Consider the following 25,471-nt stretch of genomic DNA (forward strand, 5'->3'; position numbering starts at 1 on the left):
TTAACGAACATGCTGCTATTAGTCAGTGAAACAAGGTGTTGAAGAATGTCTTTAAATCTTTCACACCATCAGTTTTGTGGCTCTTATTGTTTTTTAACCCCGATACACAGGAAAGTGGATGACACGGTCTCGTACTAATCACAGTGGTGAAAGGGAGCTAATGAGTGAGCAATTTGTTCGTTTGTCCAATTAGAGAAGACCATTTCCTTGCTCTGTGACATCTGGCTGAAGGGAGGGCCACACAGCGGCCAGCTGGACAACTAGCTCCAAAACTGCAGCCAAGGATAACCACGTCCTGCATTCAGCCGGTCGCTCGCGATTGCCAGTAATTATACTTGCCAGAGCTCCCAGGATGCCGCGTGTAATTACCGGCTAGGTCTAAGCATCGCCTAAAGGGATCAGAACTGCACTTGGCTATAGATGGATTGACAGAAAAAATGTGTTACCCAGGGCCATTGGAGTCCCTACATCATGATTGCAGTGGATGTTAGAGATGGGTAAAATAAGAATTTGGTTGATCATGTGTCAGTCAATCATTGAGGTTGTGTCATCTCTTGATGCAATGAAGTCATTTGGAGCATCCACCAGAGGGCACAATTTAATTTGCTGCATAAACAGTTTGCAGGAAAAAAAGAGAAGTAAAACAATAAACAGGGAGAGAGTTGAGTTTGGCGCAGGACCGTTTTGTGAGCCTAATAGTATAATTAGTTAACAATTCTTACCAAATTGATTAAAAAAATACCAATGTGCTTGCTAAAAATAGTTTTCCCAAAATGTTGAAATATGACCAGGCCTTTTCACACTGCTTTTGTTGTTGTTGTTGTTTTTTAAGAATTATGTTCACTGCGGGGCAGGGCGCAGGGATGATGGCGCTTCATTGCAAGCTTGCCCATATTTGGGAGTGGTTGCTTAGTGGCCTACCACAAAGTTTCATGGATGCTTTTCAAGCTGGTTGGTCTATTTTGGTGTTAACACTGTGAAATCACACCGCCAACCCCTCCTATCAGATGCACCGACTGATGTCACCGCCATGCTGCTTCCAAGTTGAACATTTTCAACTCAAGGCCCGCGGCGGTACTGCCACGGCAAGCAACCACGTTACACAGCGTTCTGTCGTTACGCTCTCGCAGCACATGCACAATGAATGGGTCAGGAACGTTTTGCGTTTCGATCAAAACTAACTTAAACGATTGATCTGTTGTCAGAAATCCACCTTAATGTTGCTCACCTTCCATTAGCATCATGTTGTCCTTCTTTAAGCCTGCAGCACGCCGATTACACCTGCAATGCCTCATCAATAAAATGAGGTGCAACATCATTTCTTCAATGTCTTGAGTTTCATTCATAAAATCAGACCAGACGTTTGGGTGCATATTGACCAATTTGTCATCTAATATGCATAATATGTACAAGTACATCTTAATAAATTAGAATATGGTAGAAAACTTCATTTATTTCAGTCCTCATACATTGTATAGATTCATTAAACACTTGGGAAAATACTTTTCAGAGGGCAAATTCCTGCCTAATCTAATCATTAAAAATCATTTGTTTGCTGTAAACTATAATCATCAAATTTCTACATAAAAAAATTTTTTTAATCCAGAAATATTTCACTGAGTGTGTCTTGCGTCGCTATAACATCGGGTTAGGTTTAGTTTCACTTTTTTTAATTGAAGAACCTCACTAAATTTAGCTTTTGACACTTTTATATTGATATGTACCTGTATATGCCTGACAACTTCGCTAGGGGCTGCCATCTTGAAATCATGTAAGGATGCGTTTTGGTTGGCCACCTGAATTTCTGCTCTCAACACATAGCTCAAGTATCCTGCACATGTTTTTCACCCTGTGAGGTGTACCATATCAAACATGTTTGATATTCGTCTCAAGGCCTCGTGAGGCAGAAAACTATGAAAATTATGTACACACAGCGAGCAATCTGCTGAGCAACTGGTCTCAAATGACTTTTTACTCAGAAGATAGGTCCAGTGTGCGGCTGGCTTCACAGCAAACGTGTTGTGACTGAATCAACTGCATCCCACCTGGTCGCAGCCAAGTAGTGCAATTAATTTCGCTTTGATTGCTTCAAGACTCTATTAAACAATTCCATGTTTGACAGAATTCTTTATGCTTGACTAATCAAATACATTATTAATATCCCCAGTCCTAATGAACGCGCAACACATAGGCTACTGGTGGAAAGTAAATGGAGTGAGGTTCCCCTGGTGAGTAACAGAAACGATGTTGATTTGGTAATTGTTAAATATATTAGATTGTATTATTCCCACAATAAAGAAGCAATTATGAGGACATGTTCTTGTAGGTATGCTCTACCCTCTAAAATGATTACAAATCGATAAAGGATAATTAAATTTATGAGCATCAATCACATTGCTTTATTTGCATTAGCATAAGGTCTGAAGCCCACTTGCTTCCCTGCTCCGCCTCATCCATTAACTTGGCAGCAAATTGCCCATACCAGCATACCTGTGGTCCCCATGCTGCACAGCCTTATTAGTCTCCATTTCTATCCAGGTTCTTCCTCATCTCATCGTCATAGGGGTAGGGTGGGGAGGGATGGCATCCAATCGGCACAGACAGGATATATCTCTGACACACTGAGTCAAGAGACGGCTCTTGTTGAGGCATTTATAAAGCCTGTTTTCCAAGCTTCTCGCTGTACCGTGTCTCTGCCTCTGTACACCAGTGTTCACCGACACCTATCTGCCTTAGTGTTCCAGAAATAGGTGTGAAATTACGCTTAGAACAACTAAACAATGAGATAGCGTAGGTGACGGTGAGCTCATGAAGGCACGGCTCAAATGTCAAATGATGGTGACAAATGATAGATAAAAATCTCAGGGGAGGATATAGTGTTTGAGTGAAGGGGATTAATAAACTCAGTCGTTATAAAGTGCTGTCAGTTTTTTTTTTTTTTTTTTAATTCAGGACCGACTCCTTTTTTGTAGTTGGTATCAAAGATTACACTTGGTGTAGTAGATTTAGATTTACCAGCCACTGCATCAGGTCCACTTCGACACTGAACAGAAATATAAACGCAACACTTTTGTTTTCGCTCCGATTTTTCGTGAGCTGGACTCAAAGATCTAAAACTTTTTCTACATGCACAAAAGCAAAGCAATCTGCGCCAAGTGCTGATAGCCAGTAGCGAAGAGATGCAGGTCTAAGAGCGGGCAAGATGAAGAAAGTAAATCCTCATTATATGTCTGCTAATAAAGAATTACCTCTGTCAGCTGTACCTTTTTATTGTTTGAGAGCCCTCATTGATCAAAAAATTCCTAGTAGCCTCAGGCAAAGAATTGCTTTTGAAATGACTTTTTCTCCCAACAGACCTTCAGAGACATTCCTTAAGGGAATCAGGTAGAGATGAGAATGGCACCATTTGTGAGGAGAGTCCACCTTAGAACCCAGTGGCTAAAACGTTTAATGAAGGTTAACTGTATGCATCTTTTTTTGTCTGAGAGTCTCAGAAATGCATGCAGGCTAATTCCTGCTCTGGGTTTGACGTCATCTAAATTGGTTTTCTGCAGCATGGAGGAGAAACATGTCTTTGAGGTAAGGGCTCCACAGTATTCCAGAGTCTCATGCTCTGCTTCACTTGAGCTTATGAAAAGTACCAGAAGCTTGTCCTGCAGCTACCCATGAGAAAAATTCATCCATCCATCCATTTTCTGAGCCACGCTTATCCTCACTAGGGTCACGGGCATGCTGGAGCCCATCCCAGCTATCATCGGGCAGGAGGCGTGGTACACCCTGAACTGGTTGCCAACCAGTCGCAGGGCACATACAAACAAACAATCATTCGCACTCACATTCACACCTACGGGCAATTTAAAGTCGTCAATTAAACTACCATGCATGTTTTTGGGATGTGGGAGGAAACCGCAGTGCCCGGAGAAAACCCACGCAGGCACTGGGAGAACATGCAAACTCCACACAGGCGGGTCTGGGGATTGAACCAAGGTCCTCAGAACTGTGAGGAAGACGCTCTAAACAGTTGTCCACCGTGCTATGAGAAAAATGATCTTTCAAATTTTGAAAGCAGCTTACTGTTAGCCTGCATGGACACAAGGGACTGACATTTCAAGGACTTTCTATGACTGCTTGCAACAATGGAAAAAATATCCATACATTGGTTAGGATAAGCTGAACGGAAGATGAATGAATGTTTGTGTGCTTGTGGTATTGTTTTAATAATTTTTTCAAATACCAACGGTGAGGGATGCCGTCAAGCTGAAGAAAGATGTCCTATCGGGCCTTGTTGGCGTGTTGAACTCTTGAGGCAGCTGATGGGTACCGGCTGGCCAAGCGGAATGCAGTTTTGGTGGTCGCTGAAGCAAAAACTCGGTCATGGGAGGAGTTCGGTGAGGCCATGGACAAGACTTCTGGAAGGCGTTGAGGAAATTCTGGTCCACCATCCGACGTCTCCGGAGGGGGAAGTATCAACACTGTGTATAGTGGGGATGGGGCGCTGCTGACCTCGACTCGGGACGGTGTGAGTCGGTGGGGAGAATACTTCGAAGACCTCCTCAATTCCACCAACACGCCTTCCCATGAGGAAGCAGAGTCTGGGTTCTCTGGGGGATCACACTCCTCAGCCTCCCTGGTAAGGTCTATTCAGGGGTGCTGGAGAGGAGGGTCGGTCGGGAAGTCGAATCTCAGATTCAGGAGGAGCACTGTGGTTTTTCGTCCTGGCCGTGGAACAGTGGACCAGCTCTACACCCTCGGCAGGGTCCTCGAGGGTGCATGGGAGTTTGCCCAAGCAGTCTACATGTGTTTTGTGGACTTGGAGAAGGCGTTCGACCTTGTAACCCTCGGGGAGTCCTGTGGGGGGTGCTTCGGGAGTATGGGGTACCGAACTCCCTGATACGGGCTGTTCGACCTGTACGACCGGTGTCAGAATTAGGTCCACATTGCCGCCAGTAAGTCGGACTCGTTTCCGGTGAGGGTTGGACTCCGCCAAGGCTGCCATTTGTCACCGATTCTGTTCATAACTTTTATGGACAGAATTTCTAGGTGCAGCCGAGGCGTACTGGGCGTCTGGTTTGGTGGCCTCAGTATTGCATCTCGGCTTTTTGCAGATGATGTGGTTCTGTTGGCTTCATCAAGCTGTGATCTTCAACTTTCACTGCAGCGGTTCACAGCTGAGTGTAAAGGGGCTGGGATGAGAATCAGCACCTCCAAATCTGAGACCATGGTCCTCAGTCGGAAAAGGATGGCGTGCGCTCTCCAGGTCGGGGATGAGACCCTGCCCCAAGTGGAGGAGTTCAAGTATCTTGGGGTCTTGTTCACGAGTGAGGGAAGAATGGAACGGGAGATCGACAGGCGGTTGATGTTTTTCATAGCGTCTGCAGTGATGCTGACTTTGTATCGGTCCGTTGTGGTAAAGAAGCCGAAGACAGGTCTGGACTGCAGGCAGGCCAGTCTATTACCCGCACTCTTTTACTACGAAGCCACGCTGTTGTAACACGTGCAGAATGTGGTTTGGCATTGTCTTGCTGAAATAAGCAGGGGTGTCCATGAAAAAGATGGTGCTTGGATGGCAGTGTATGTTTCTCCAAAACCTGTATGTACCTTTCAGCATTAATGGTGCCTTCACAGATGTGTAAGTTACCCATGCCATTGGCACTAACACAGCCCCATACCATCACAGATGCTGGCTTTTGAACTTTGCGTCCATAACAGTCCAGATGGTTCTTTTCCTCTTTGGCCCGGAGTACATGACGTCCACATTTTCCAAAAACAATTTGAAATGTGGACTCGTCGGATCACAGAACACTTTTCCACTTTGCATCAGTCCGTCTTAGATGAGCTCGGGCCCAGAGAAGCCGGCGGCGTTTCTGGGTGTTGTTGATAAATGGCTTTTGCTTTGCACAGTAGAGTTTCAAGTTGCACTTACGGATGAAGCGCTGAACAATATTTACTGACGTTGGTTTTCTGAAATGTTCCTCAGTCCATGTGGTGATATCCTTTACACATTGATGCCAGTTTTTGATGCAGTGCCGCCTGAGGGATCGAAGGTCACGGGCATTCAATGTGGGTTTTCGGCCTTGCGCTTACATGCAGTGATTTCTCCAGATTCTCTGAGCCTTTTGATGATGATATTTTTCTCATTGAAATGATGGAAATGACTGTCTGGTTCAGTGTCCCAAAAACACCAACAATTTACTTTAAATTACACTCTACAGTATTGTACTTTTTGCTAGTGTTGTTAGCCCATCTTTGGCATTTTGTTAGCCCATCTTTGGCATTTTGCAATGTGTGTTAGAAGTGAGCTAGCAGACTTCCGTAAGGCAAAGTTAATGTGCTTGAGTTAAACTTGCAACATGCTTTCTTTTTAAAGTAAACTTCAACTGGGAGTGTTAATTAATAGCTTGAAGCAAGCACTTTGGCTGTTTATAAAAAAAATATTGTTCACTCTATGCCAAACTTCAGTTTGTTGTGAAGTTCGCTGCCACCATAGCTAGTGCTCCTAACAAAGAATTTGGGTCACACCTTAAAACAAAAAATCGTGTTGAGCGATGCGTCTTATCAACAATACATATACCTCAAAGTTGAGGTATATGTATTGATGCACAAACTTAATTGGCAATTGGGAATTAACTTTCTGTTTCTTTGGCAATCCATTTAGGCAGCAAATGTGTTTGGTCTGGGGACAGTGGAACATTAATATTACAAATCATATTCTGCATTTTCAACCAAATCATGCCCATCCCAAATCAACTCCATCGGAGACCTCTTACCTTTCTCAACAACTGTATAATACATATAATACAGTAATAAAAGTCCAGGTAATTTTGTTTAAAAGGGATGTTCCTTGTCCTAATTGCCTTTTGTTTCTGAAATTCTCTATTTTGTCGAAGCAGAACTCCTTTTTGTGTTTGTGCAACTGTGTAGGATGAGAATGACAGCGGGAGTCATACATGATATCATTAGCGAGCTACGGCTTTGGCAAACGCTCCGTCATCTAATAATCAGAACAGAGCGTGAGAGATGGCAGCATTGTGCCAAAAGAAGAAAAGTGGGAGGACAGCTATTGTCCCCTCAGTGTGAGGCTGCTTACATTGTTGTGTACTGTCACAATGTGGCTGTGTTGAAGGGGAGCACAGGAGGCTTGTTGATAGCCTGATCCATTTGATATGATAAAGCAAAGGGGGTCATATCTACCATCTCTCACTCACTCGTAAATCCTGACTGATGACAATCAAGTCAAAACCAAAGAGCTCAGCGCTAACAATAGAATCAGCAATATGCTTTGATTTTTCTTCAATTTATTCTTTACTATTTCATCCACGAAAGGTACTAAAACTCTTCACTCTTTCCTATTTTGAAATCCTTAGCAAATATGTGCTTGCCGGTCGTAATTAACACCAGTAAACACCCTCCAGTTCCCCAATAGGACTGCAATTATTGTAATTTATACTAATGTTTTCAATGTGTGTCCAACAGTAGGTAATGGTCATGTCGTGTCTTTGTTTTTAACTTTTTACGATAAATAAACTGTTGATTTTAATTTCACTGTCAAACTGATTGGAAAAACACATCTTCTTCTCTGCATATGCAAATGCTTGTGGAAGGACAAAAATGAAAGTGACATCTTTGTAATATAAATGAATCTTATTGTGAAATTTTAGGACAAAATGGACTTTTATAGCAAAGCAAAGCACATTTATTTATATAGCACATTTCATACACAAGGCAACTCAATGTGCTTTACTTGATGAAACATGATTATACATTTCTCGTCAATTGTTTTCTTGGAATTGTATTTTGTTAGTCTAACACAAAAAGATCCATCCATCCATTTTCCATACCGCTTATCCTCACTAGGGTCGCGGGCGTGCTGGAGCCTATCCTTGCTGACTCTGGGCGAGAGGCGAGGTACACCCAGAACTGGACGCCAGCCAATCGCGGGGATCATTTAAACAAACAACCATCTTCTTTAATCAACCATCCACACGTTTTTGGGATTTGGGAGGAAACCGGCGTACCCGGAGAAAGCCCACGCAGGCGCGTAGAGAACATGCAAACTTTACATAGGCGATGCCGGATTTGAACCTGGGACCTCAGAACTGTGAGGCAGATATGCTAACTAGTCGCACACAGTGCCGCCAACACAAAAAAATCCAATAGAAAACTTAATACAATTTAAAAATATATATATAAATTGTAATTTGTCTGAATAACTTATGTGGAACTGATTAATGATAATATATTGTCACCCTTTATTTGAGAGTAAAAAGGAGTAGGGTTTAAGAATAAATTCCTAATTCCATCGTGACGTTTCTTTTATGTTTGGAATAATACTCTTAAGGCCTCTTTATACTCCCGCAGTCGTGCGGCCGACAACGCCCGCATTGCATCATGTGACCGACGAATTGGCCCGAACGGCCCCTCTAAGTAGCTTGACGCGCACGCGGCAAAAATTGTTGCTGCACGTAGATTGCCGCGGAGATATCTCTTGTGATTGGTCCGTTTGTCACATGCTGTGATGATGTAATCAGCGGTCCTCCCGGTTTCACATAGCACCTACGCCGCTGCCTTCTCGATCGATTTTCTTCTCGAGTGGAATTTTTTTTAGCAATTAAGGTGGAATTTTTTTTTCAGCAATTAAGGTACTGTAATGCCCTCATTTGTGGCCAAGGCGAGCCATCTATTTTGCATGTACACTGGTGCCTTGCGGTAAGAGTTTAATTAATTCCGTGACCATGCTCTTGCTTCAAAGCACTCATCTAAAAAAAATTCTCATTTAAAATGAATGGAAAAGCAATGAATCTGTTCCAAACCACACAAAAAAAAACATCCCCAAAATTTTTTTAAAGAGAGAAAAGTAGCTGTATATTGGAAAATTATAGTCATAAAAACATAAAAGAAGAGTGTAAAGATATTAACTGGTTTTATGAAGCATAATTAAGCTTGTAGCAGACTGTCTTCTCTGTGTCTCTCGTTAGCATTACGTTCTACAAACGTTTGTCTTACATGTCTTTTAGTAAGAAAAATTGCACTCACCAGTACGGTATTGTGTACACACAGTAACAACATTTACACCCCCATATAACCTGCAGTTCTTTCACGCGACTTAAAGCCTCTGCTGTTGTGTAAATCTCCATATTCTATTCACCTGAATGGCTCGCTTCATCTGCAGAATACTCTTCATCACAGTGTCTCCGTAAATACTAATATTTTAAACCTCCTTTGCTGGTGTTATTTAATTTTTTTTGTGTGTTATGTTAATTGTTGGCGGCACGGTGGACGACTGGTTAGCACATCTGCCTCACAGTTGTAAGGACGCGGGTTCAAATGTCGGGTTCAAACGCCTGTGGAGAGTTTGCATGTTCTCCCCGTGACCGCGTTGGTTTTCTCCGGGTACTTCGTTTTCCTCCCACATCCCAAAAAGATGTGTGGTAGGTTAATTGAAGACTCTAAATTGCCTGTAGGTGTGAATGAGAGTGTGAATGATTGTTTGTTTATATGTGCCCTGTGATTGGCTGGTGACCAGTTCAGGATGTACCCTGCCTCTCGCCCGAAGATAGCTGGGATAGGCGGCAGCGTGCCCGATCGGCCGTGCAAAAGCTCGGCCGATCAACAGCTCGTATCTCAAAAAGCTCTAAGTAGGGTCACTCGCATCTCAAGGCACCACTGTATTTCTGCTCATAACAAAACAAAGTGTTTATACTTGTTTTAATATGATATCTTTCCCTTATATTACCTCCATTTCTCAGTTCCCAAAACTTTCCATAATTCCAGTGGAGAGTTTCCAATTGTTAATATTTTCAGACTTTTTTTCAGAAGTGTGGAAATTTACCGGAAGGTTATAGACACTATGAACCTTACTGCAGTTGTTCTGGTGAAAGTTACTTAAGCGTTTCTGACAAGATTGATTAACATCCTTTTTTTCTCTCAACATGAGGACTGTATCAGCCTTTAAAATAGATGTACCATGGCTGTCGTAATGTAGTCTGTCAATGCAGACATGGCTATTGACAGAGCCAGGATATGTCCTGCCGCTCTTTCTTGAATAATTCAGTCAAAGGCAGCAGAAGACAGCTGTTGAACATGATGCGGTGGCTCTCTGCCAGGTAACAGTGTAGCCTCAGATTGAACCAATACTATCTGTTACCATTGCCCATGAAATGCAGACATTCACAGGCACCATGGAATATAATCTCATGTATTTAATAGTGCTGAATTATTTTGCTTTTTGACAAAAGTGCAGCACAATGCATATCCCGCAAGGTGCAAAATGAGACAGATAGGAAGAGCTGTTTTCGATGTGATAATTATATGGCGAAGTCAGACACTTGTGTATGAGTGATGGTGGCTCCCATCTGTGCCCCCCTCAGCGCCAGCCCTCCACAGACAGGGCTGTCATTGAGCAGCAAGCAGAAGCAGGTCTTAAAGGAACATACCACAGTTTTTTATTTTAGTATATTGCATAGTATGCACTATATTTTAGTCCAGTAGTGAAGTGGAGTCAAATCCACAACATCTTTAAGGTCTCTCTCTCTCTCTCGCTCTCTCTCTCACTCTGTCTCTCTCTCTCTCTTTTCATTATGTTGGCGGAAAGATTACCTTGCTAACGTTAAGGTTATACATATTTCAGTCACGTCCCTGCCTGTGTGTTGTTGATCTCAAATTCTTGATACCTCAGCTCGGTGCTGCTCGAAAGCTTATTTACTGCTTGGCTTGGTTTTTCCTCACCATGTCATTTCCAACTTTCTTCATGAATTAGCTCAGCATTTCTAGTCACACGGAGAGTAAGTGACGGTTTCAAAAATCAAAAATATGTTCGGTGCTCTGGAATGATTTTTCCCGATCGATAACGTTTTACGATACAGTGGCGCCTGGAAGGTTTGACAAATTATATTTTTCACTGCGAAGTTCCACTATACAATAAGCATATTCGGGGTTCACTATTTGCACATACTTATTTGCATTTTTATCCGTGGAACCTATCCCCAGTTATTTGTTGAAAAACTATCTATTTGCAGTTTTGTTCTGAAATGCCCTAAGATGCTTAGAGATGCCACCAAAGCCCTGTTTAAATAGGAATTGGTGTCAAGGAAGTACGTTTAAGTGAGGCATCTCGACTGAGAAGAGCTTTGTATGTCAGCCGGGAGCTAAGTTTAGCCTGGGTTGTTAGTGAAAACTATAGCGGGTCTTTGGGGCATGCACACTTAAACGAACACTCCGGTACATTTTTATTTTTTTGTCTCAAATCATTTTATGCAATTTATTTTTTTAAAAAAGCTAAATTGAACTATTTTTCACTCCTTGTTATATTGCAACCATTTGCTAAAATCATTTACATTCTTTTTTTCCCGCAATGTACACACAGCACCCCATATTTACAGAAAAAAACGGAATTGTTGAAATTTTTGCAGATTTATTAAAAAAGAAAAACTGAAATATCACACAGCCATAAGTATTGAGACCCTTTGCGGTGACCCTTATATATTTAACTCTGGTGCTGTCCATTTCTTCTGATCATCCTTGAGATGGTTCTTCACCTTCATTGGAGTCCAGCTGTGTTTGATTATACTGATTGGACTTGATTAGGAAAGCCACACACCTGTCTAAGTAAGACCTTACAGCACACAGTTCATGTCAGAGCAAATGAGAATCATGAGGCCAAAGGAACTGCCTGAAGAGCTCAGAGACAGAATTGTGGCAAGGCACAGATCTAGCAAAGGTTACACGAAAATCTCTGCTGCACTTAAGTTTCCCAAGAGCGCAGTGGCCTCCATAATCCTTAAATGGAAGATGTTTGGGACGACCAGGACTCTTCCAAAAGCTGGCCGTCCGGCCAAACTGAGCAATCGGGGGAGAAGAGCCTTGGTGAGAGAGGTAAAGAAGAACCCAAAGATCACTGTGGCTGAGCTCCAGAGATGCAGTCGGGAGATGGGAGAAAGTTCTACTAAGGCAACCATCACTGCAGCCCTCCACCAGTCAGGGCTTTATGGCAGAGGTGCCCGACGGGAGCCTCTCCTCAGTGCAAGACACATGAGAGCCCGCATGGAGTTTGCTAAAAAAAAACACCTGAAGGACTCCAAGATGGTGAGAAATAAGATTATTCGGTCTGATGAGACCAAGATAGAACTTTTTGGCCTTAATTCTAAGCGGTATGTGTGGAGAAAACCAGGCAGTGCTCATCACCTGTCCAATACAGTCCCAACAGTGAAGCATGGTGGTGGCGGCATCATGCTTTGGGGTGTTTTTCAGCTGCAGGGACAGGATGACTGGTTGCAATCGAATGAAAGATGAATGTGGCCAAGTAAAGGGATATCCTGGACGAAAACCTTCTCCAGAGTGCTCAGGACCTCAGACTGGGCCAAAGGTTCAGGAGTGACTTCAGAACAACTCCGTGACTGTTTTTGAATGGCCCAGCCAGAGCCCTGACTTAAACCCAATTGAGCATCTCTTGATGAGACCCAAAAATGGCTGTCCACCAATGTTCACCATCCGACCTGACAGAAATGGAGAAGGATCTGCAAGGACGAATGGCAGAGGATCCCCAAATCCAGGTGTGAAAAATTCCTAAAAAGACTCATTCCTAAAAAGACTCATGGCTCTATTAGCTCAAAAGGGTGCTTCTACTAAATACTGAGGAAAGGGTCTGAATACTTATGGCTGTGTGATACTTCAGTATTTATTTTTTAATAAATCTGCAAAAAATCCAACAATTCTGTTTTTTTCTGTCAATATTGGGTGTTGTGTGTACATTAACGAGGAAAAAAATAACTTACATGATTTTATCAAATGGCTGCCATATAACAAAGAGTGAAAAATCTAAGGGGGTCTGAATACTTTCCATACCCACTGGATATGAATTAGATGACAAAACCTCAATGCTGCTAAAGTGGCTGGTGCGACCCTGATTCGTGTGTGTGTGTGTGTCTGTGTGCATGCGTGCCTGTGGGGTGTCAGAGTTCAGGTGCGCAGAGGACAGAAGAGGTAGAGCGGGCAGAGAGTTCAGATTCCTCAGAGCCTGATGAATAAAACTGTCTTTGAGTCGGCTAGTCCTGGGCCGCAGACTCCGCAGTCTCCTCCGAGATGGCAGCAGACTGAAGGAGGTGGCATCCCCTGCTGTACGGAGGGCTTTGCGGGTGATGTAAATGTCCTGCAGGGAGGGAAGAGAGGTTCCGATGATCTTCTCAGCTGCCCTCACTATGCCATGAAGAGTCTTGAGCAGGATGCGATGCATTACTATATTACTGTATTGTCCTTAAATACATGACTGCAGTGTCCGATCTATAAGAGGTTTTGTTCATCTATCCTTTATAGATATTGTCACTGTTTTAGACAAAACTAAGAAATATATATGGGACTGCTCAAACAAAGGCAGCGCCCCTTCCAGCAGCTCTTGTTTGGAAGCTGAAACATCAACCAGATGCGAGTGGGTGATGTGCTGTCACATCTTCTTGTGACTGACAGGTGGCTTTGTGATTGTCATTCTGTCGGTGTCAGATCCGCATGCCTGAAGTGTTGCCACACTGGGAGTGAGATACAATTGAAGTATAAAGGTGAAGGCCAGAGAAAGGGAATCCAACATCCCTGTTTGTGACAAATTGGGATTAGTAGCCAGGGACACTGACTACTGCCTCAGGCTCAGGCCATGCGTATTCATATTTTGTATTAAGTGAACTTTTTAAAACAACTTTTATGGTCTGAGCCTCACCATTTTACATGAAACGCAAGAACACTGTGGAGCACAGATCACTGTCAAGGCTGAACAATGCCAGATATGCCCCTTTCCACAGCACTATACCTACTCGGCCTGCCACGGCTCTACTTTCTATTCTCTATTGACACATTTCCATCTGTCGTCCCTGGCCAGTCGTGGTTCAAAGTGCGCTGACCTGATTCTGTATGTACACCGTTGCTGGTGAAGATTAGTCATCGCTGAGTCTTTGTAACATTTGAGAATACAGAGCTAGAAATGACCTTCCAAAATCCACTTTTCTGCAGTGGTCATATATTTTTCTCGCAAACCATTGTTCTCCCCCATTGTTGTTGTTTGTAAGAATGTCTTGTCTAGACATGCGTTTGATGGTATTCACAGTTTCCTGCAACGCCTCAAAATCAAGAGATGTTCAGTTGAGACAAACTGTAGTCTGTAGGGTGGATGTTCTCCACAGCTGTCAGCTCCCTGGTCCTGCGCTCACGCTTCAACCTTTGTAAACATACCATATCGCCACAAGTTAATGTCAAGGCTTTCTATAGTTACCTCACAAGGTTAAGCTTTGTGCTGATCATCTGTACAGCAGACAGCCAACATCCATTTAGTCTAACTCTATAAAGTCATAGACCATTTAGATCAAGTCAGACCTTTTCAAGTGGACAAAATATCACTGTAAAGGATATCTGACATAAATTGGTTGAAGCACTGAAACAGGCAAATCATCCAACTATCCATTTTCTATGACACTTAGGATGTTCAGGGCATTTAGAATCCCATCCCAGCCAGGCTAAAGTCAGCTATCTGAACCACTACATGACCATTATCACAAGGTCAAACCAGTAAATCTTTCATTTATAAAAGGTGATCTTCCACATTCTTTTTCATCACACATTTTACCTCATCATCTTGAAACGTTTTGGGAATGTAAGATCCAAGAAGTCTATAGTGAATCATCTATCCATCCATTTTCTGAGCCGCTTCTCCTCACCAGGGTCACGGGCGTGCTGGAGCCCATCCCAGCTATCATCGGGCAGGAGGCGGGGTACACGCTGAACCGGTTGCCAGCCAATCGCAGGGCACATACAAACAAACAACCATTCGCATTCACATTCCCACCTATGGACCATTTAGAGTCTCTAATTCATGCATGTTTTTTGGATGTGGGAGGAAACCGGAGTGCCCGGAGAAAACCCACGCAGGCACGGGGAGAACATGCAAACTCCACACAGGCGGGGCCGGGGATTGAACCCCGGTCCTCAGAACTGTGAGGCTGATGCTCTAACCAGTCGGTCACCATGCCACCCTATAGTGAATCAGTCCGTGCTTATTTTAATTTCTAATTGATCTACAAAGATGATCTTTGTCAGAGCAAGAGCCCTACTGATTTTAATGATTTACGGCACAAGGTTTTTTCCTCAGTTGTCTGACATCCCCCCCCCCACCTTCCTATTCTGTCTTTCAGAGGCCAGCAGAGAAGTGCCGCTACATCGTAGGCAGCGTTCTGTCTGAGGGGGAAGAGAAGCCAGATGAAGCCCTGCAGAAGCTGTATGAGAAGTTTGGCTTCAAGCTGTTTTCTCTTCCGGAAGTGAACCATGCCGTGACCACCAGCTTCCCCAGCACCACCTCTCTCTCCTACATCCTGGCACCTTTCAGGGTCTACCCTAGGCTCAAATCCTACATTAAGGTACTGACACCCATTACACTGGTTTATAATATGCAATAAATTGCAATAGCCTTGTCCTTTTCATTTTATAATGTATTTAGATATTCAAGTAATCCAAATAGGAATATAGCACACTGTGTGTGTGTGTGTGTGTGTGTGTGTGTGTGTGTGTGTGTGTGTGTGTGTGTGTGTGGGTTTGTCGACCAAAAAGGAACAGTCTTCAAATTTGCGTCAGCTAAGTTACCTTAAACTGCTGTGTCTCTTTGGCGTCACCAGCTGCTTCCTTTCAGCTGCCCTGAGGCTCTTCCACCTACACCTACACCCACACCTCTGTACACACACCCACAGAGACATGGTTGCAGCCTGCCTGAGCTAGGAGCTTTACGTTCTGCAATTGAGCTATATTCACTGACTCTAATCTTATGGTCACAAGGCCGAGACTCCTGGATGTTTACTAGTAACTTACAAGAGATGCTCCAGGAAGTGTGCACATACTTCGGGTCAAAAGTTTACAATATGTCAATAAATCACTGTTTTTGCAGCATATAAATGGGCACCATGTTTTTGGAAATGTTCAGCGTTATTGACTTTGTGATTCCTTTCCACCGGGTTTCTTTCTTGTCATACACAAAACAACATTTAAAGGATTCCACTCATGTTGTTTCTTAGCAGTAATTAAGCTCGCTAGAATGATTGGAAGAGTCACTAGATATAGTGACCAATATGCTAAGTAAAATGTCTCACCTTGTAAGGGGTCCATGACCCAATGAATTTGAGAAGCCCTGGATGGATGGATGGTCTAAATGGTAGATAAAGTGTACAGACACGCACACTGCTAAGACCAAAGCATTAAAATCCATCTGTCCATCCATCCATCTTCTGTAGTGCTGGTCCTGGTTAGGGTCACTGGTGAGCTGGATCCTATCCCAGCTGAGGGCAAGGACTGGTCTGACATTCACGCCTGAAAATAACATGTAGTAAATAACAAATACCTGTCTAGTAATAATTCTTGTTACATAAATCAGCCCCTGTATGGATCTTGTAACTATGGTCTGTTTTTAACGTGCCCATGTTCGTCAACTCTACACAAGTACATGTCACAGCCCATCAGCTGACCCCAGTGCTGTGACAAGTCACTAAGGAGCTGCTGTTCGTGTACACTCCATGGGCTAATCACACCCTGCCCCGCCCACACCCTAATGCAGTTTGACGTGTGGACTGCCAAATGCACGATGCATAAAGCAGCTCGAGCGAGGCTCATGCATAATGGAGCAAGGTTTATGCAGGCTTGGTCTAGAAGGGTGCAATGTAAATGTGCTATAAATGAGTGCATATACCTGTATGATTGATTGAGTAGGCTTAGCAACATGCGAGGGAAAAAAAAGGGAGACACTCGTGACGTCGTTTTGTATACATCTGCTTACTGTAGATTCAAATCTCTCTTTGGCACATTTATGCCACACTGTGCGCCAACTTAACACTGCATGTAACTTTCTCATTTTCTGAAGTAGGTAAAATAAAAATTATTTGAATTGATTCCATCTTGAGTTTGTTAGCTATTTGGTGCTGAGTGGTCTGCAAGGGCTCCATAGCAATATTAAAAGTGCTTTTCCTCTTGACAACATTTAGTGTTGCAACAATGTGAAACTTGGCACACCCCAAAGAGTTTTACAGAGAAAATGGTTAACCTGAGGGGAAGAGAAATAAAAAAATATATTTTTCAATTTTCTCCAGCAGGTTGCTTTGTGAATAGTAATGTTTTGACACACCACCAGCAAACCTGGTTAACAACTCCAGCCTAGTAGCCCAACTGTTTGCCAGCACAATTGTTTGTTTGACATCCTCACTGCTGGCCTAGGATGCATATTACAGCATTGTCAGTAATTTTTTCACATACTCACAATGACATCGTAGTACTAAAGATGAGGCATGTCATGTGTCTGGTTTTAAGCAATTAAACATTTTGAAATGCACACACACAATGTAAGAGACAAATTCCTTGTCTTGTTGCATACTTGGCCAATAAAGCTGATTCTGTTTCTGAACTATTATGTTATTTAAAGGGTTTCGGCAAAGCTTATTTTAAATGTGAATATTAATAATAATGTAGAACTAAACCTCCAAGTTGTTCTCGTGCAGAACAAGATGAGAAGCAGATAGCTCTGCTCCATTTTGTAATCCACTTATCCAAATTGAGCCTCAAGCACCAAGAAAACGTTATTTCCCCCCTATATACTTCATTCACATCATGCAACCATTTTCTGTCATCCATTTTCACTGATTTCTCCATTTATTCATTAGGGATGAACCAATACCACATTTTGTTTTTTACAACCCCAATTCCAATGAAGTAGGGACGTTGTGTTAAACATAAATAAAAACAATACAATGATTTGCAAATAATTTTCAACCTATATTTAATTCAATACACTACAAAAACAAGATATTTAATGTTCAAACTGATAAAACGTAATTGTTTTTCGCAAATAATCATTAACTTTCATTTTATGGCTGCAACACGTTCCAAAAAAACTGGGACAGGGTCATGTTTACCACTGTGTTACACACACCTTTTCTTTTAACAACATTCAATAAACATTTGGGAACTGAGGACACTAATTGTTTAAGCTTTGTAGGTGGAATTATTTCCCATTCTTGCTTGATTTACAGCTTCAACAGTCCGGGGTCTCCGTTGTCGTATTTTACGCTTCATACTTGGCAAATAAAGATGATTCTGATTCTGATAATGTGCCACACATTTTCAATGGGAGACAGGGCTGGCCTGCAGCCCGGCCAGTCTTGTACCCACACTCTTTTACTACTAAGCCACGCTGTTGTAACACGTGCAGAATGTGGTTTGGCATTGTCTTGCTTTGCTGAAATAAGCAGGGCCGTCCATGAAAAAGACATTGCTTGGATGGCAGCACATGTTTCTCCAAAACCTGTATGTACCTTTTAGCATTAATGATGCTTTCACAGATGTGTAAGTTACCCATGCCAAGTGTGAAGCGGCTGGGATGAGAATCAGCACCTCCAAATCTGAGACCATGGTCCTCAGTCGGAAAAGGGTGGCGTGCCCTCTCCAGGTCGGGGATGAGATCCTACCCCAAGTGGAGGAGTTCAAGTATCTTGGTGTCTTGTTCACGAGTGAGGGAAGGATAGAACGGAAGATCGACATGTGGTTGATGGTTTTCATAGCGTCTGCAGTGATGCAGACTTTGTATCGGTCCATTGTGGCAAAGAAGGAGCTAAGGCGAAGATGGCAGTATGTGTTTCTCCAAAACCTGTATACATTTATATTACAATGTATTTAAAAAGTGTTTTAATACCTTTGAATGTGTTTAAATGTGTTAAAATGTGTTTAAAATGTGGAAGGGATAAAAACAGTGAATGTTTAGTTTTTTTTATACCTTTCTCTCCATCATAGATTTTTCACTTGTAGCATGTCTTTCTGGAATGTATCCCCCACAATGAACGGTGGTTCACTGTACAGTTTCAAAGAGATGAAAATGGATTATGCCGCTTGGTGCACAACAACTTTCAAGTGGTGACATTTTTTAAGATAGGCGTTACTTTTCCATAACTATGATCAAACAAAGCAGAGACATTGATGCTTCTACATGTAGACGTGATAAACCCAAGTGTAATATTCTCCATGATCCTTTCACAATTATTTTTCTGCTCTGCATCAGCCGCACTGCTGAGGCTTTTCCACCTTTCAAGGCTGACCCTCCCTGCTCTTTTGTCAGCCACTGAGGAGCCTAAAAGGAGACGGAGGCGGGGGGAAGGCGTGGCAGATTTGCACCTGCTTTGATCCTCTTCAGACCCTCTACATCTTTAATGTCTCCCAGGCAGGCTCAGGGCACCCACCCCCCCAAACCTTCCTTTACCGCACTATGCTCAGCCCAGCCTGCGTGGGCTTGTGTGATATGGTGGGCATGCCATCATAAGCGCACAGGGTGAAATTACAGTCAAAAAGAGAGTTTCATTTGCTTGTGCATTTTTATTAAGGTCCACTTTGTGTCTGAGTGGTTTGAGATGCAGCCTGTAGTGAAAACAAGTACCGTCTCCATTATTAACGCTACCGTTCCACAGACCAATGTGTCACCTGTTATTTTTTGTTGTTGCGAGCACACAGTCTTTGATTCTTGAGGATCTCTCTTGAATAACCACCTCAATATGATGATTTTTTTTTTTTTTTTAAATCCACACAAGTAGAAATTTATGACCCACAAATGATAATTTTACAGTGAATATACCTGATGGTTGGCTTCTTGTTATCTTGTCTGTGGAGGACCCACCAGGCTACGGCTGCATGAGGCTATTGAGACTCCTGTGATGCAGATGACACTTTTCTCACATTTTTACTCATGTCCTTCCATCATGTAATTGAAATATTGCATTCTTGGGCAATGTAATATTCAGTTTTCTTTGTAGTAACCCTGAAAAACAATGCTTGATTGTTTTCCATTAAATTATGTTGTGGACGTGATTTGCTAAGATTCCAAATAGCGTGCGCTAAATTGTGTGTTCACTTGGTCTAACAGATTACATGTGCTGTTGGCAACAGGTGTATAAAGGGCTACAAAACTAAACAGTCGACAACTAGTTTTTGAACACAAAATTTCCCAACTGCTCCTGTCACACATTTAAAAGAGGGTTTTTGGTCACTATGGAACATTAAGAGGGCATAATAAGTGCAAAATAAACTTTGAAGTGTTAGTAGAAGAGGCAAACAAACATATTACTATATTAATCAATCTTGAGAATTTTGGGGTTGTGGCAATTGGTTGTGACCATCCTGTGTAACATTGCCTTTAAAACTCGGGACAGTACTATGGGAAAACTTCTGGGAGAGGCGAGTACCAGTTGTCACCATGCGCTGAAATGACCCAGACACACAGAAATACATGGCATGATTCCTTCTTGTGACTGGCTCCAAGTTGGCCCTTAGATACTTTAGAAGCTCCAAAATTACATTGCTGAATAGATGATATGTAACAATGATTTTTGGGGGCATATCAAAAATGTTTACACAGTTGTGAAAGTTCTCGTCCTCCGCCTCATTTTCCCTGCACTACACTAGCACCACTTAGCCAGTGCAGTTCATCTCAGGTTTGATAAATAAACACTGCGCACACTAGGGGTTGAACGACTAAAGGCTTTTTGTAGTCGACTATAATGTGATGAAAGCCGAGTAGAAGTCAATTAATCGATAATGTTATTGGTATTTTTTTCAGCACAGTACAGCAATTCCCAACCTTTTTTTTTTTTTTTTTCCACAGGCCGGTTTCCACTTGGACATATTTTGATGTACCGGCATAGAAACGAATAAAAACACATGATTAAAATGCAACTCACTATTAGGCTGAATGGAGTTGTGGTAATTAGTGGGAGCCCCTGTGCATGTTTTTATTTTCAAAGAGCTGTTCTACAGCATAGCGTGTTGTAAGGCTCCCAAATATAGCATTTCTCTGTTTGTGTTTCATTTGTGCTTTTATTGTATGTCGACAAAGATTGTGCTTCCCATTGTTTTGGCGGTATGACTTTTTAAGACTAGCGGCCATCAGACCAGTCAAATCTAGCCATGCTAACCAGGATGTAAATCCACAACCTGCTTGTCTTTGGTACTCTCAGACCCAGTGTGGTATCTGATCGAGTTCAATGAACGACAGTTCATGAACTAGTTCGTATTTTGTGTGAACGTGAACCTGAATTTAGTTCATTTCTGCCCGATGAATGTAAATGAGAACGCGCTCATTCTGGCGTCAAAGACCAGTTTTCGAACGAAACTTCATTGTCATTCAAAATTGCCAAGTTTTGTTCGGAACTTCCAGGGAAAAAACATCTGAACACACTATATACGAGCCTTCATACGTCGGCGGATAAACTCTGTATTTGGCAACTGATTCAGTGCGACCAGGCCGCCATTCATAGCAGGTACGTTGCAGCTGCGTGAGAATGCAAGGTGCGTTCAGGGACACTGCGTAAATGGCAGTGAATGTTCTTCGGTGGTTCTTTTGTAATACAGTACATAACTGTAAAAATTGATTAGGCCTACAAGGAAAATTTTGATTTTTATCAGAATGTTTTAATTAAAACTGGACGATCACACTGTCATGATATGGAATTTATTTTGTTTTGTAAGATAAAAATATCCATCCATTGTCTGAGCCGGTTATCCTCACTAGGGTCGCGGGAGTGCTGGAGCCTATCCCAGCTATCTTCAGGCAGGAGGCAGGGTACACCCTGAACTGGTTGCCAGCCAATCGCAGGGCACACATAAACAAACAACCATTTGCAGTCACATTCACACCTAGTTCATTTTTTAAACGGTGAACTGAAGTTTGAACTAGTTCGCGTGAAATTTCCCAACACTGCTCAGACCCATGAAAACCTATGAAGACTCCAGTGATGGAAGCAGACGGGCATGTCGAAAGTCCTCTATAAATTAGCTAATTGGAAGATGAGATGCCAGAAACACGTGATTAGCGATAAGTCAACTTCAAGCTTTAAATGTTGATTCCGAGTAGTAACGTGGACTAGTTGACTAATTAGTTCAACCCCTATCACGTGCTAAATTCATATGTTTGCATATCCTGGTCTCATAAAGCGCAAAATGAGCACAGTTCATGTGCTGCAATCCTGGTTGTGCCCCGTTACTAGATCAGTGTCCACATCTCTGCATGCGTAATCAAGTTTACGCCCGTTTTTGCACCCGTAAACTTTAGTAAATCAGGACCAAGTGTTAATTTTGTTGGGAAGATATATAAATAAATATAATCATATACAGTACAAGGAAATATAAAGTTGTAGCTACAGTCATCTTTCACTCTTGGAAAGATTATATTTTTATTTTAGCTACCGCACAGCCAGGAGGGGAAAAAGGCTGCCTTATTCTCGTTTGCACAAAAGCTAGAGAACTGAGGACTGTAATGCACTGACTTGTTTTCTCAGTAGATAGAAGCATGGCAGAATGTTAAGATCCTATGAATCGGCACATTTTCCAAAGCAATTAGCTCACAAACGTTGTCCACACTGCTTGCGTCCGACACATTCAGTTTGTGTCTCTGAATAAAATCACTCACCAACAGAAAAAAATATTGAGAACTCATTGAATTTTAATGAGAGCCAAAACTAAAGATAATTTCAGTTTTGTTTGGCACTAATTTAACTCTGCTCAGAACATTTGCACCAAACCCACAGTTGAATTAATTCTTGCCAATGCCAATGCAAACAGTAACTGCATTATTGTGGTTGTAGTTTACAGTGATGCAGAGGTTTGTACTGAGAAGTCATATTAATATTTCTGTTACCTTATTAAGTGACATAAGGGGGACAACTATGTTCATATTGAGATTGTAGACACACGAGTGATATTGCTCTTCTCACTATCCTGAAGAACATGATCTTGTTATCCGGGGATGCTTTATGAACAGTCCACTCCTCGATGCTGATTGATTGCAAGCGCAAATGTTGTATGCATCTCATCCAGTAGGGCATCACACTTTGTCCAGCTGTGTGTCTTCTAAGCACACACGCATAGGTGCTTTTCCCTCTTTAAATTGTATGTATTTTGTCCTCCCTCTCCATAATTTCCACTCAATAATCCACTCGTATTTTCCTTACCCGTTGACCCCATTGATATGCAAATAAGGTTTCTGTAGTAATATCAACTCATTAAGCCAGAGTGATTTCATTTACATTTTGATTGAAAACAAAATTCTCTATTTTGCATATGATTGCACGTATACTTGGAAATCAGTTTCCATTTGAAACACGCTTTCAAATGACTCCCTTTGTTGAAGAGATGGGTCATTTTCTTTGAGACTAAAAATGGCCTCCTTCAGCCATGTGGAAGACAGCATGCTGAGTGTGATTGAGGTGGCGGAGTGTACAAAATTTAGGAAGTTAGACAGGAGAACCTTTGTGCATTCACAGGCTGAATCCTTTTTGTGTGTGTCATTACTTGATGTTTATTGACTTGATTTCTGCTGATTAAATCCAGCTAAGTCTGAAAGTGCGTAGCCCTTTAAACAGAAGTTCACAGCCTATTAGAAGCTTTGGCCTCAGTTGAACCGCACTTGTTCTTTTAAAGTTGGCAGAGGTGGGGCTCTCTAACACTCACACAAAACGTGTGTATGAATGCTCAAGCACGCTTGACACCGAAAATCCGGATTGGTTGAATACTGGGAGCACTCAGTTCCTTGGATAGGCATTTGACTTAATATTATTGATTGAATATGGGCTTAAATGAACAATCAATGAGTAATTTAAGGATAAGTATTATTTTTAATGGGGTCAAAGAAATGCTCTCTGAATGAGCGGAACTCGTGTTTAGATGTCAGTATTGTATTGAGCAGAATAATCAGGCTCATAATGGAAATTGTGGGTCATAAATTGTAAATCTTAATCAACTGTTATGCCTCTTCCCGTCACATTTGCACTCATTACATTTGTATGGGAATTTAAACATTGTCATTGTTCTCCTAACATGTCTTTTCATAATTAGTCATAATTTAACTCTGTCATTGGATAATTTAACAGGCAGAAGGACTATAACTGATGTTTGTTTTTGATTAATAGTTACACAAAAAAAAAAAACGTGACAGGGTATAAACTTTGTTTTTAACCTTTTTGACCTTGCCCCTATACATGATGAGTTTTTTAAGTTGTTTTTGTTTGTTTTCTCTCCCTTTCAACTTGTTTTCTTTTCTGGTTTTTGTGCATTGTTTTGTGTAGTTTGAAATTGAGGAGTAACTCCACCCTCCATCCACGTGTAAGTCCCCTTTTTTCTAGATGTGCACTGAAAGTATGAAATGCTTCTGCCAGTCTGGAATAATGTTTTGTATAGAAATTATAGTGCAACCCGTTGCTTTTACATGTGCTCGACAGCCTGCAAAAGCACTTCGAAGGGGCCGGAGATTTCTTTTTGTTATTGGTGTGGACCTTTTTTTGTGTTTACCTTGGAGTTTTTTTCTAATTATTCAAGGTACTTGAATAATTACTAACTTTCTACGTCACGATCTGATCTGGTCCTTTGCAAGCCTTGTGCCTCTATTGGCTTTTGCATTCAATCGACAAACCACATATATGTTAAACTTAAACCATGTCGCGCTCATTTTGACCTGTGTAATGCATAAAACTGGAAAAAATTGATTTTGATGGAAGGGCACCTTTAATCTGAATAATTATGGTCTTACATTGACCCAGCATCCTTCTTCTGAGGCACACCCTCTTTTTCAGACAGCCTTTGCCTTAGCACATGTCAGTTTCTCAAAGTGCTCTTAATCAAAGGTTCAACTAATGTCCCTTAATCTTTGCCTGCAGCTTCTGGCAAAACCTGGATCTCCATTTCGTGTGTAGCCTTGACCTCCAGGTGTTGTCTTTTGATGCGCATCAATCCAATCCCCTCAATCAGAATGCCATTCGTCCTCTCCAGCCATTTTAGAATGAAAAGTCCACACTATGCCAGAGTTTTCTTCTGCATTGAACCCATGACTGTGGACAGAAGGAGCAATATCTACTCTAAAGACATGCTTTGTTCACATTTTCTTTAATGTATTTTGAATGTAGCTGCAGCACCCTCTAGATTTTATTCTTAGTGTAGTGCTTGAGGCTTTTGTATTTGTGAGTTTATTTTGCGTCTGATGCACACAAGAGATATTGTTCTTATGTAATGTAGCGACACTGCCATGCACCAGTCCTCAGGCACTTCCACACCCACAGCCAAGGAAAGGATGCATATCGCAGAGGGCTCGATTTACATGTTGGTATTTTTCTAATGCGCCTTAATGGGCCTTAAAACTGGCATGTCTTTTTCTTAGATTATTATTTTCATACAGTTTGATTGTATTTATATGCTGAGTCTAATTACACATGACTGAACTGAGATGAATGCAGAATTGGTTGTTGAACCTCAAAAAGGGTTAGATGCCGCATAATTAATTTAGTTTCATTCTATGAGTAGAAAATAATATTTAGATTTATTTTCTGAAGTATGATGGATGACAATATTTAAATGAATGCCCATAACGTAACGTTCTTTAATCACAACGTGATAACAAGCATAACATAAGACACCAGATAGAGAGCAGAGGAAC

At 41.9% G+C, this 25,471-nt stretch overlaps 1 protein-coding gene across 1 annotated transcript in view; it reads left to right on the forward strand.

The window, feature by feature from the left end:
• Positions 1-25,471, forward strand: part of tex264a (testis expressed 264, ER-phagy receptor a) — a 76,949-nt gene that overhangs the window by 13,657 nt on the left and 37,821 nt on the right. The window contains exon 2 of the mRNA XM_061688966.1: positions 15,168-15,389. Coding sequence (XP_061544950.1) covers positions 15,168-15,389 — 222 coding nt within the window. The remainder of the gene's footprint in view (positions 1-15,167; positions 15,390-25,471) is intronic.

Source organism: Phycodurus eques, chromosome 10 (assembly GCF_024500275.1).
Source record: "Phycodurus eques isolate BA_2022a chromosome 10, UOR_Pequ_1.1, whole genome shotgun sequence".
Classification (NCBI taxonomy): Eukaryota; Metazoa; Chordata; class Actinopteri; order Syngnathiformes; family Syngnathidae; genus Phycodurus; species Phycodurus eques.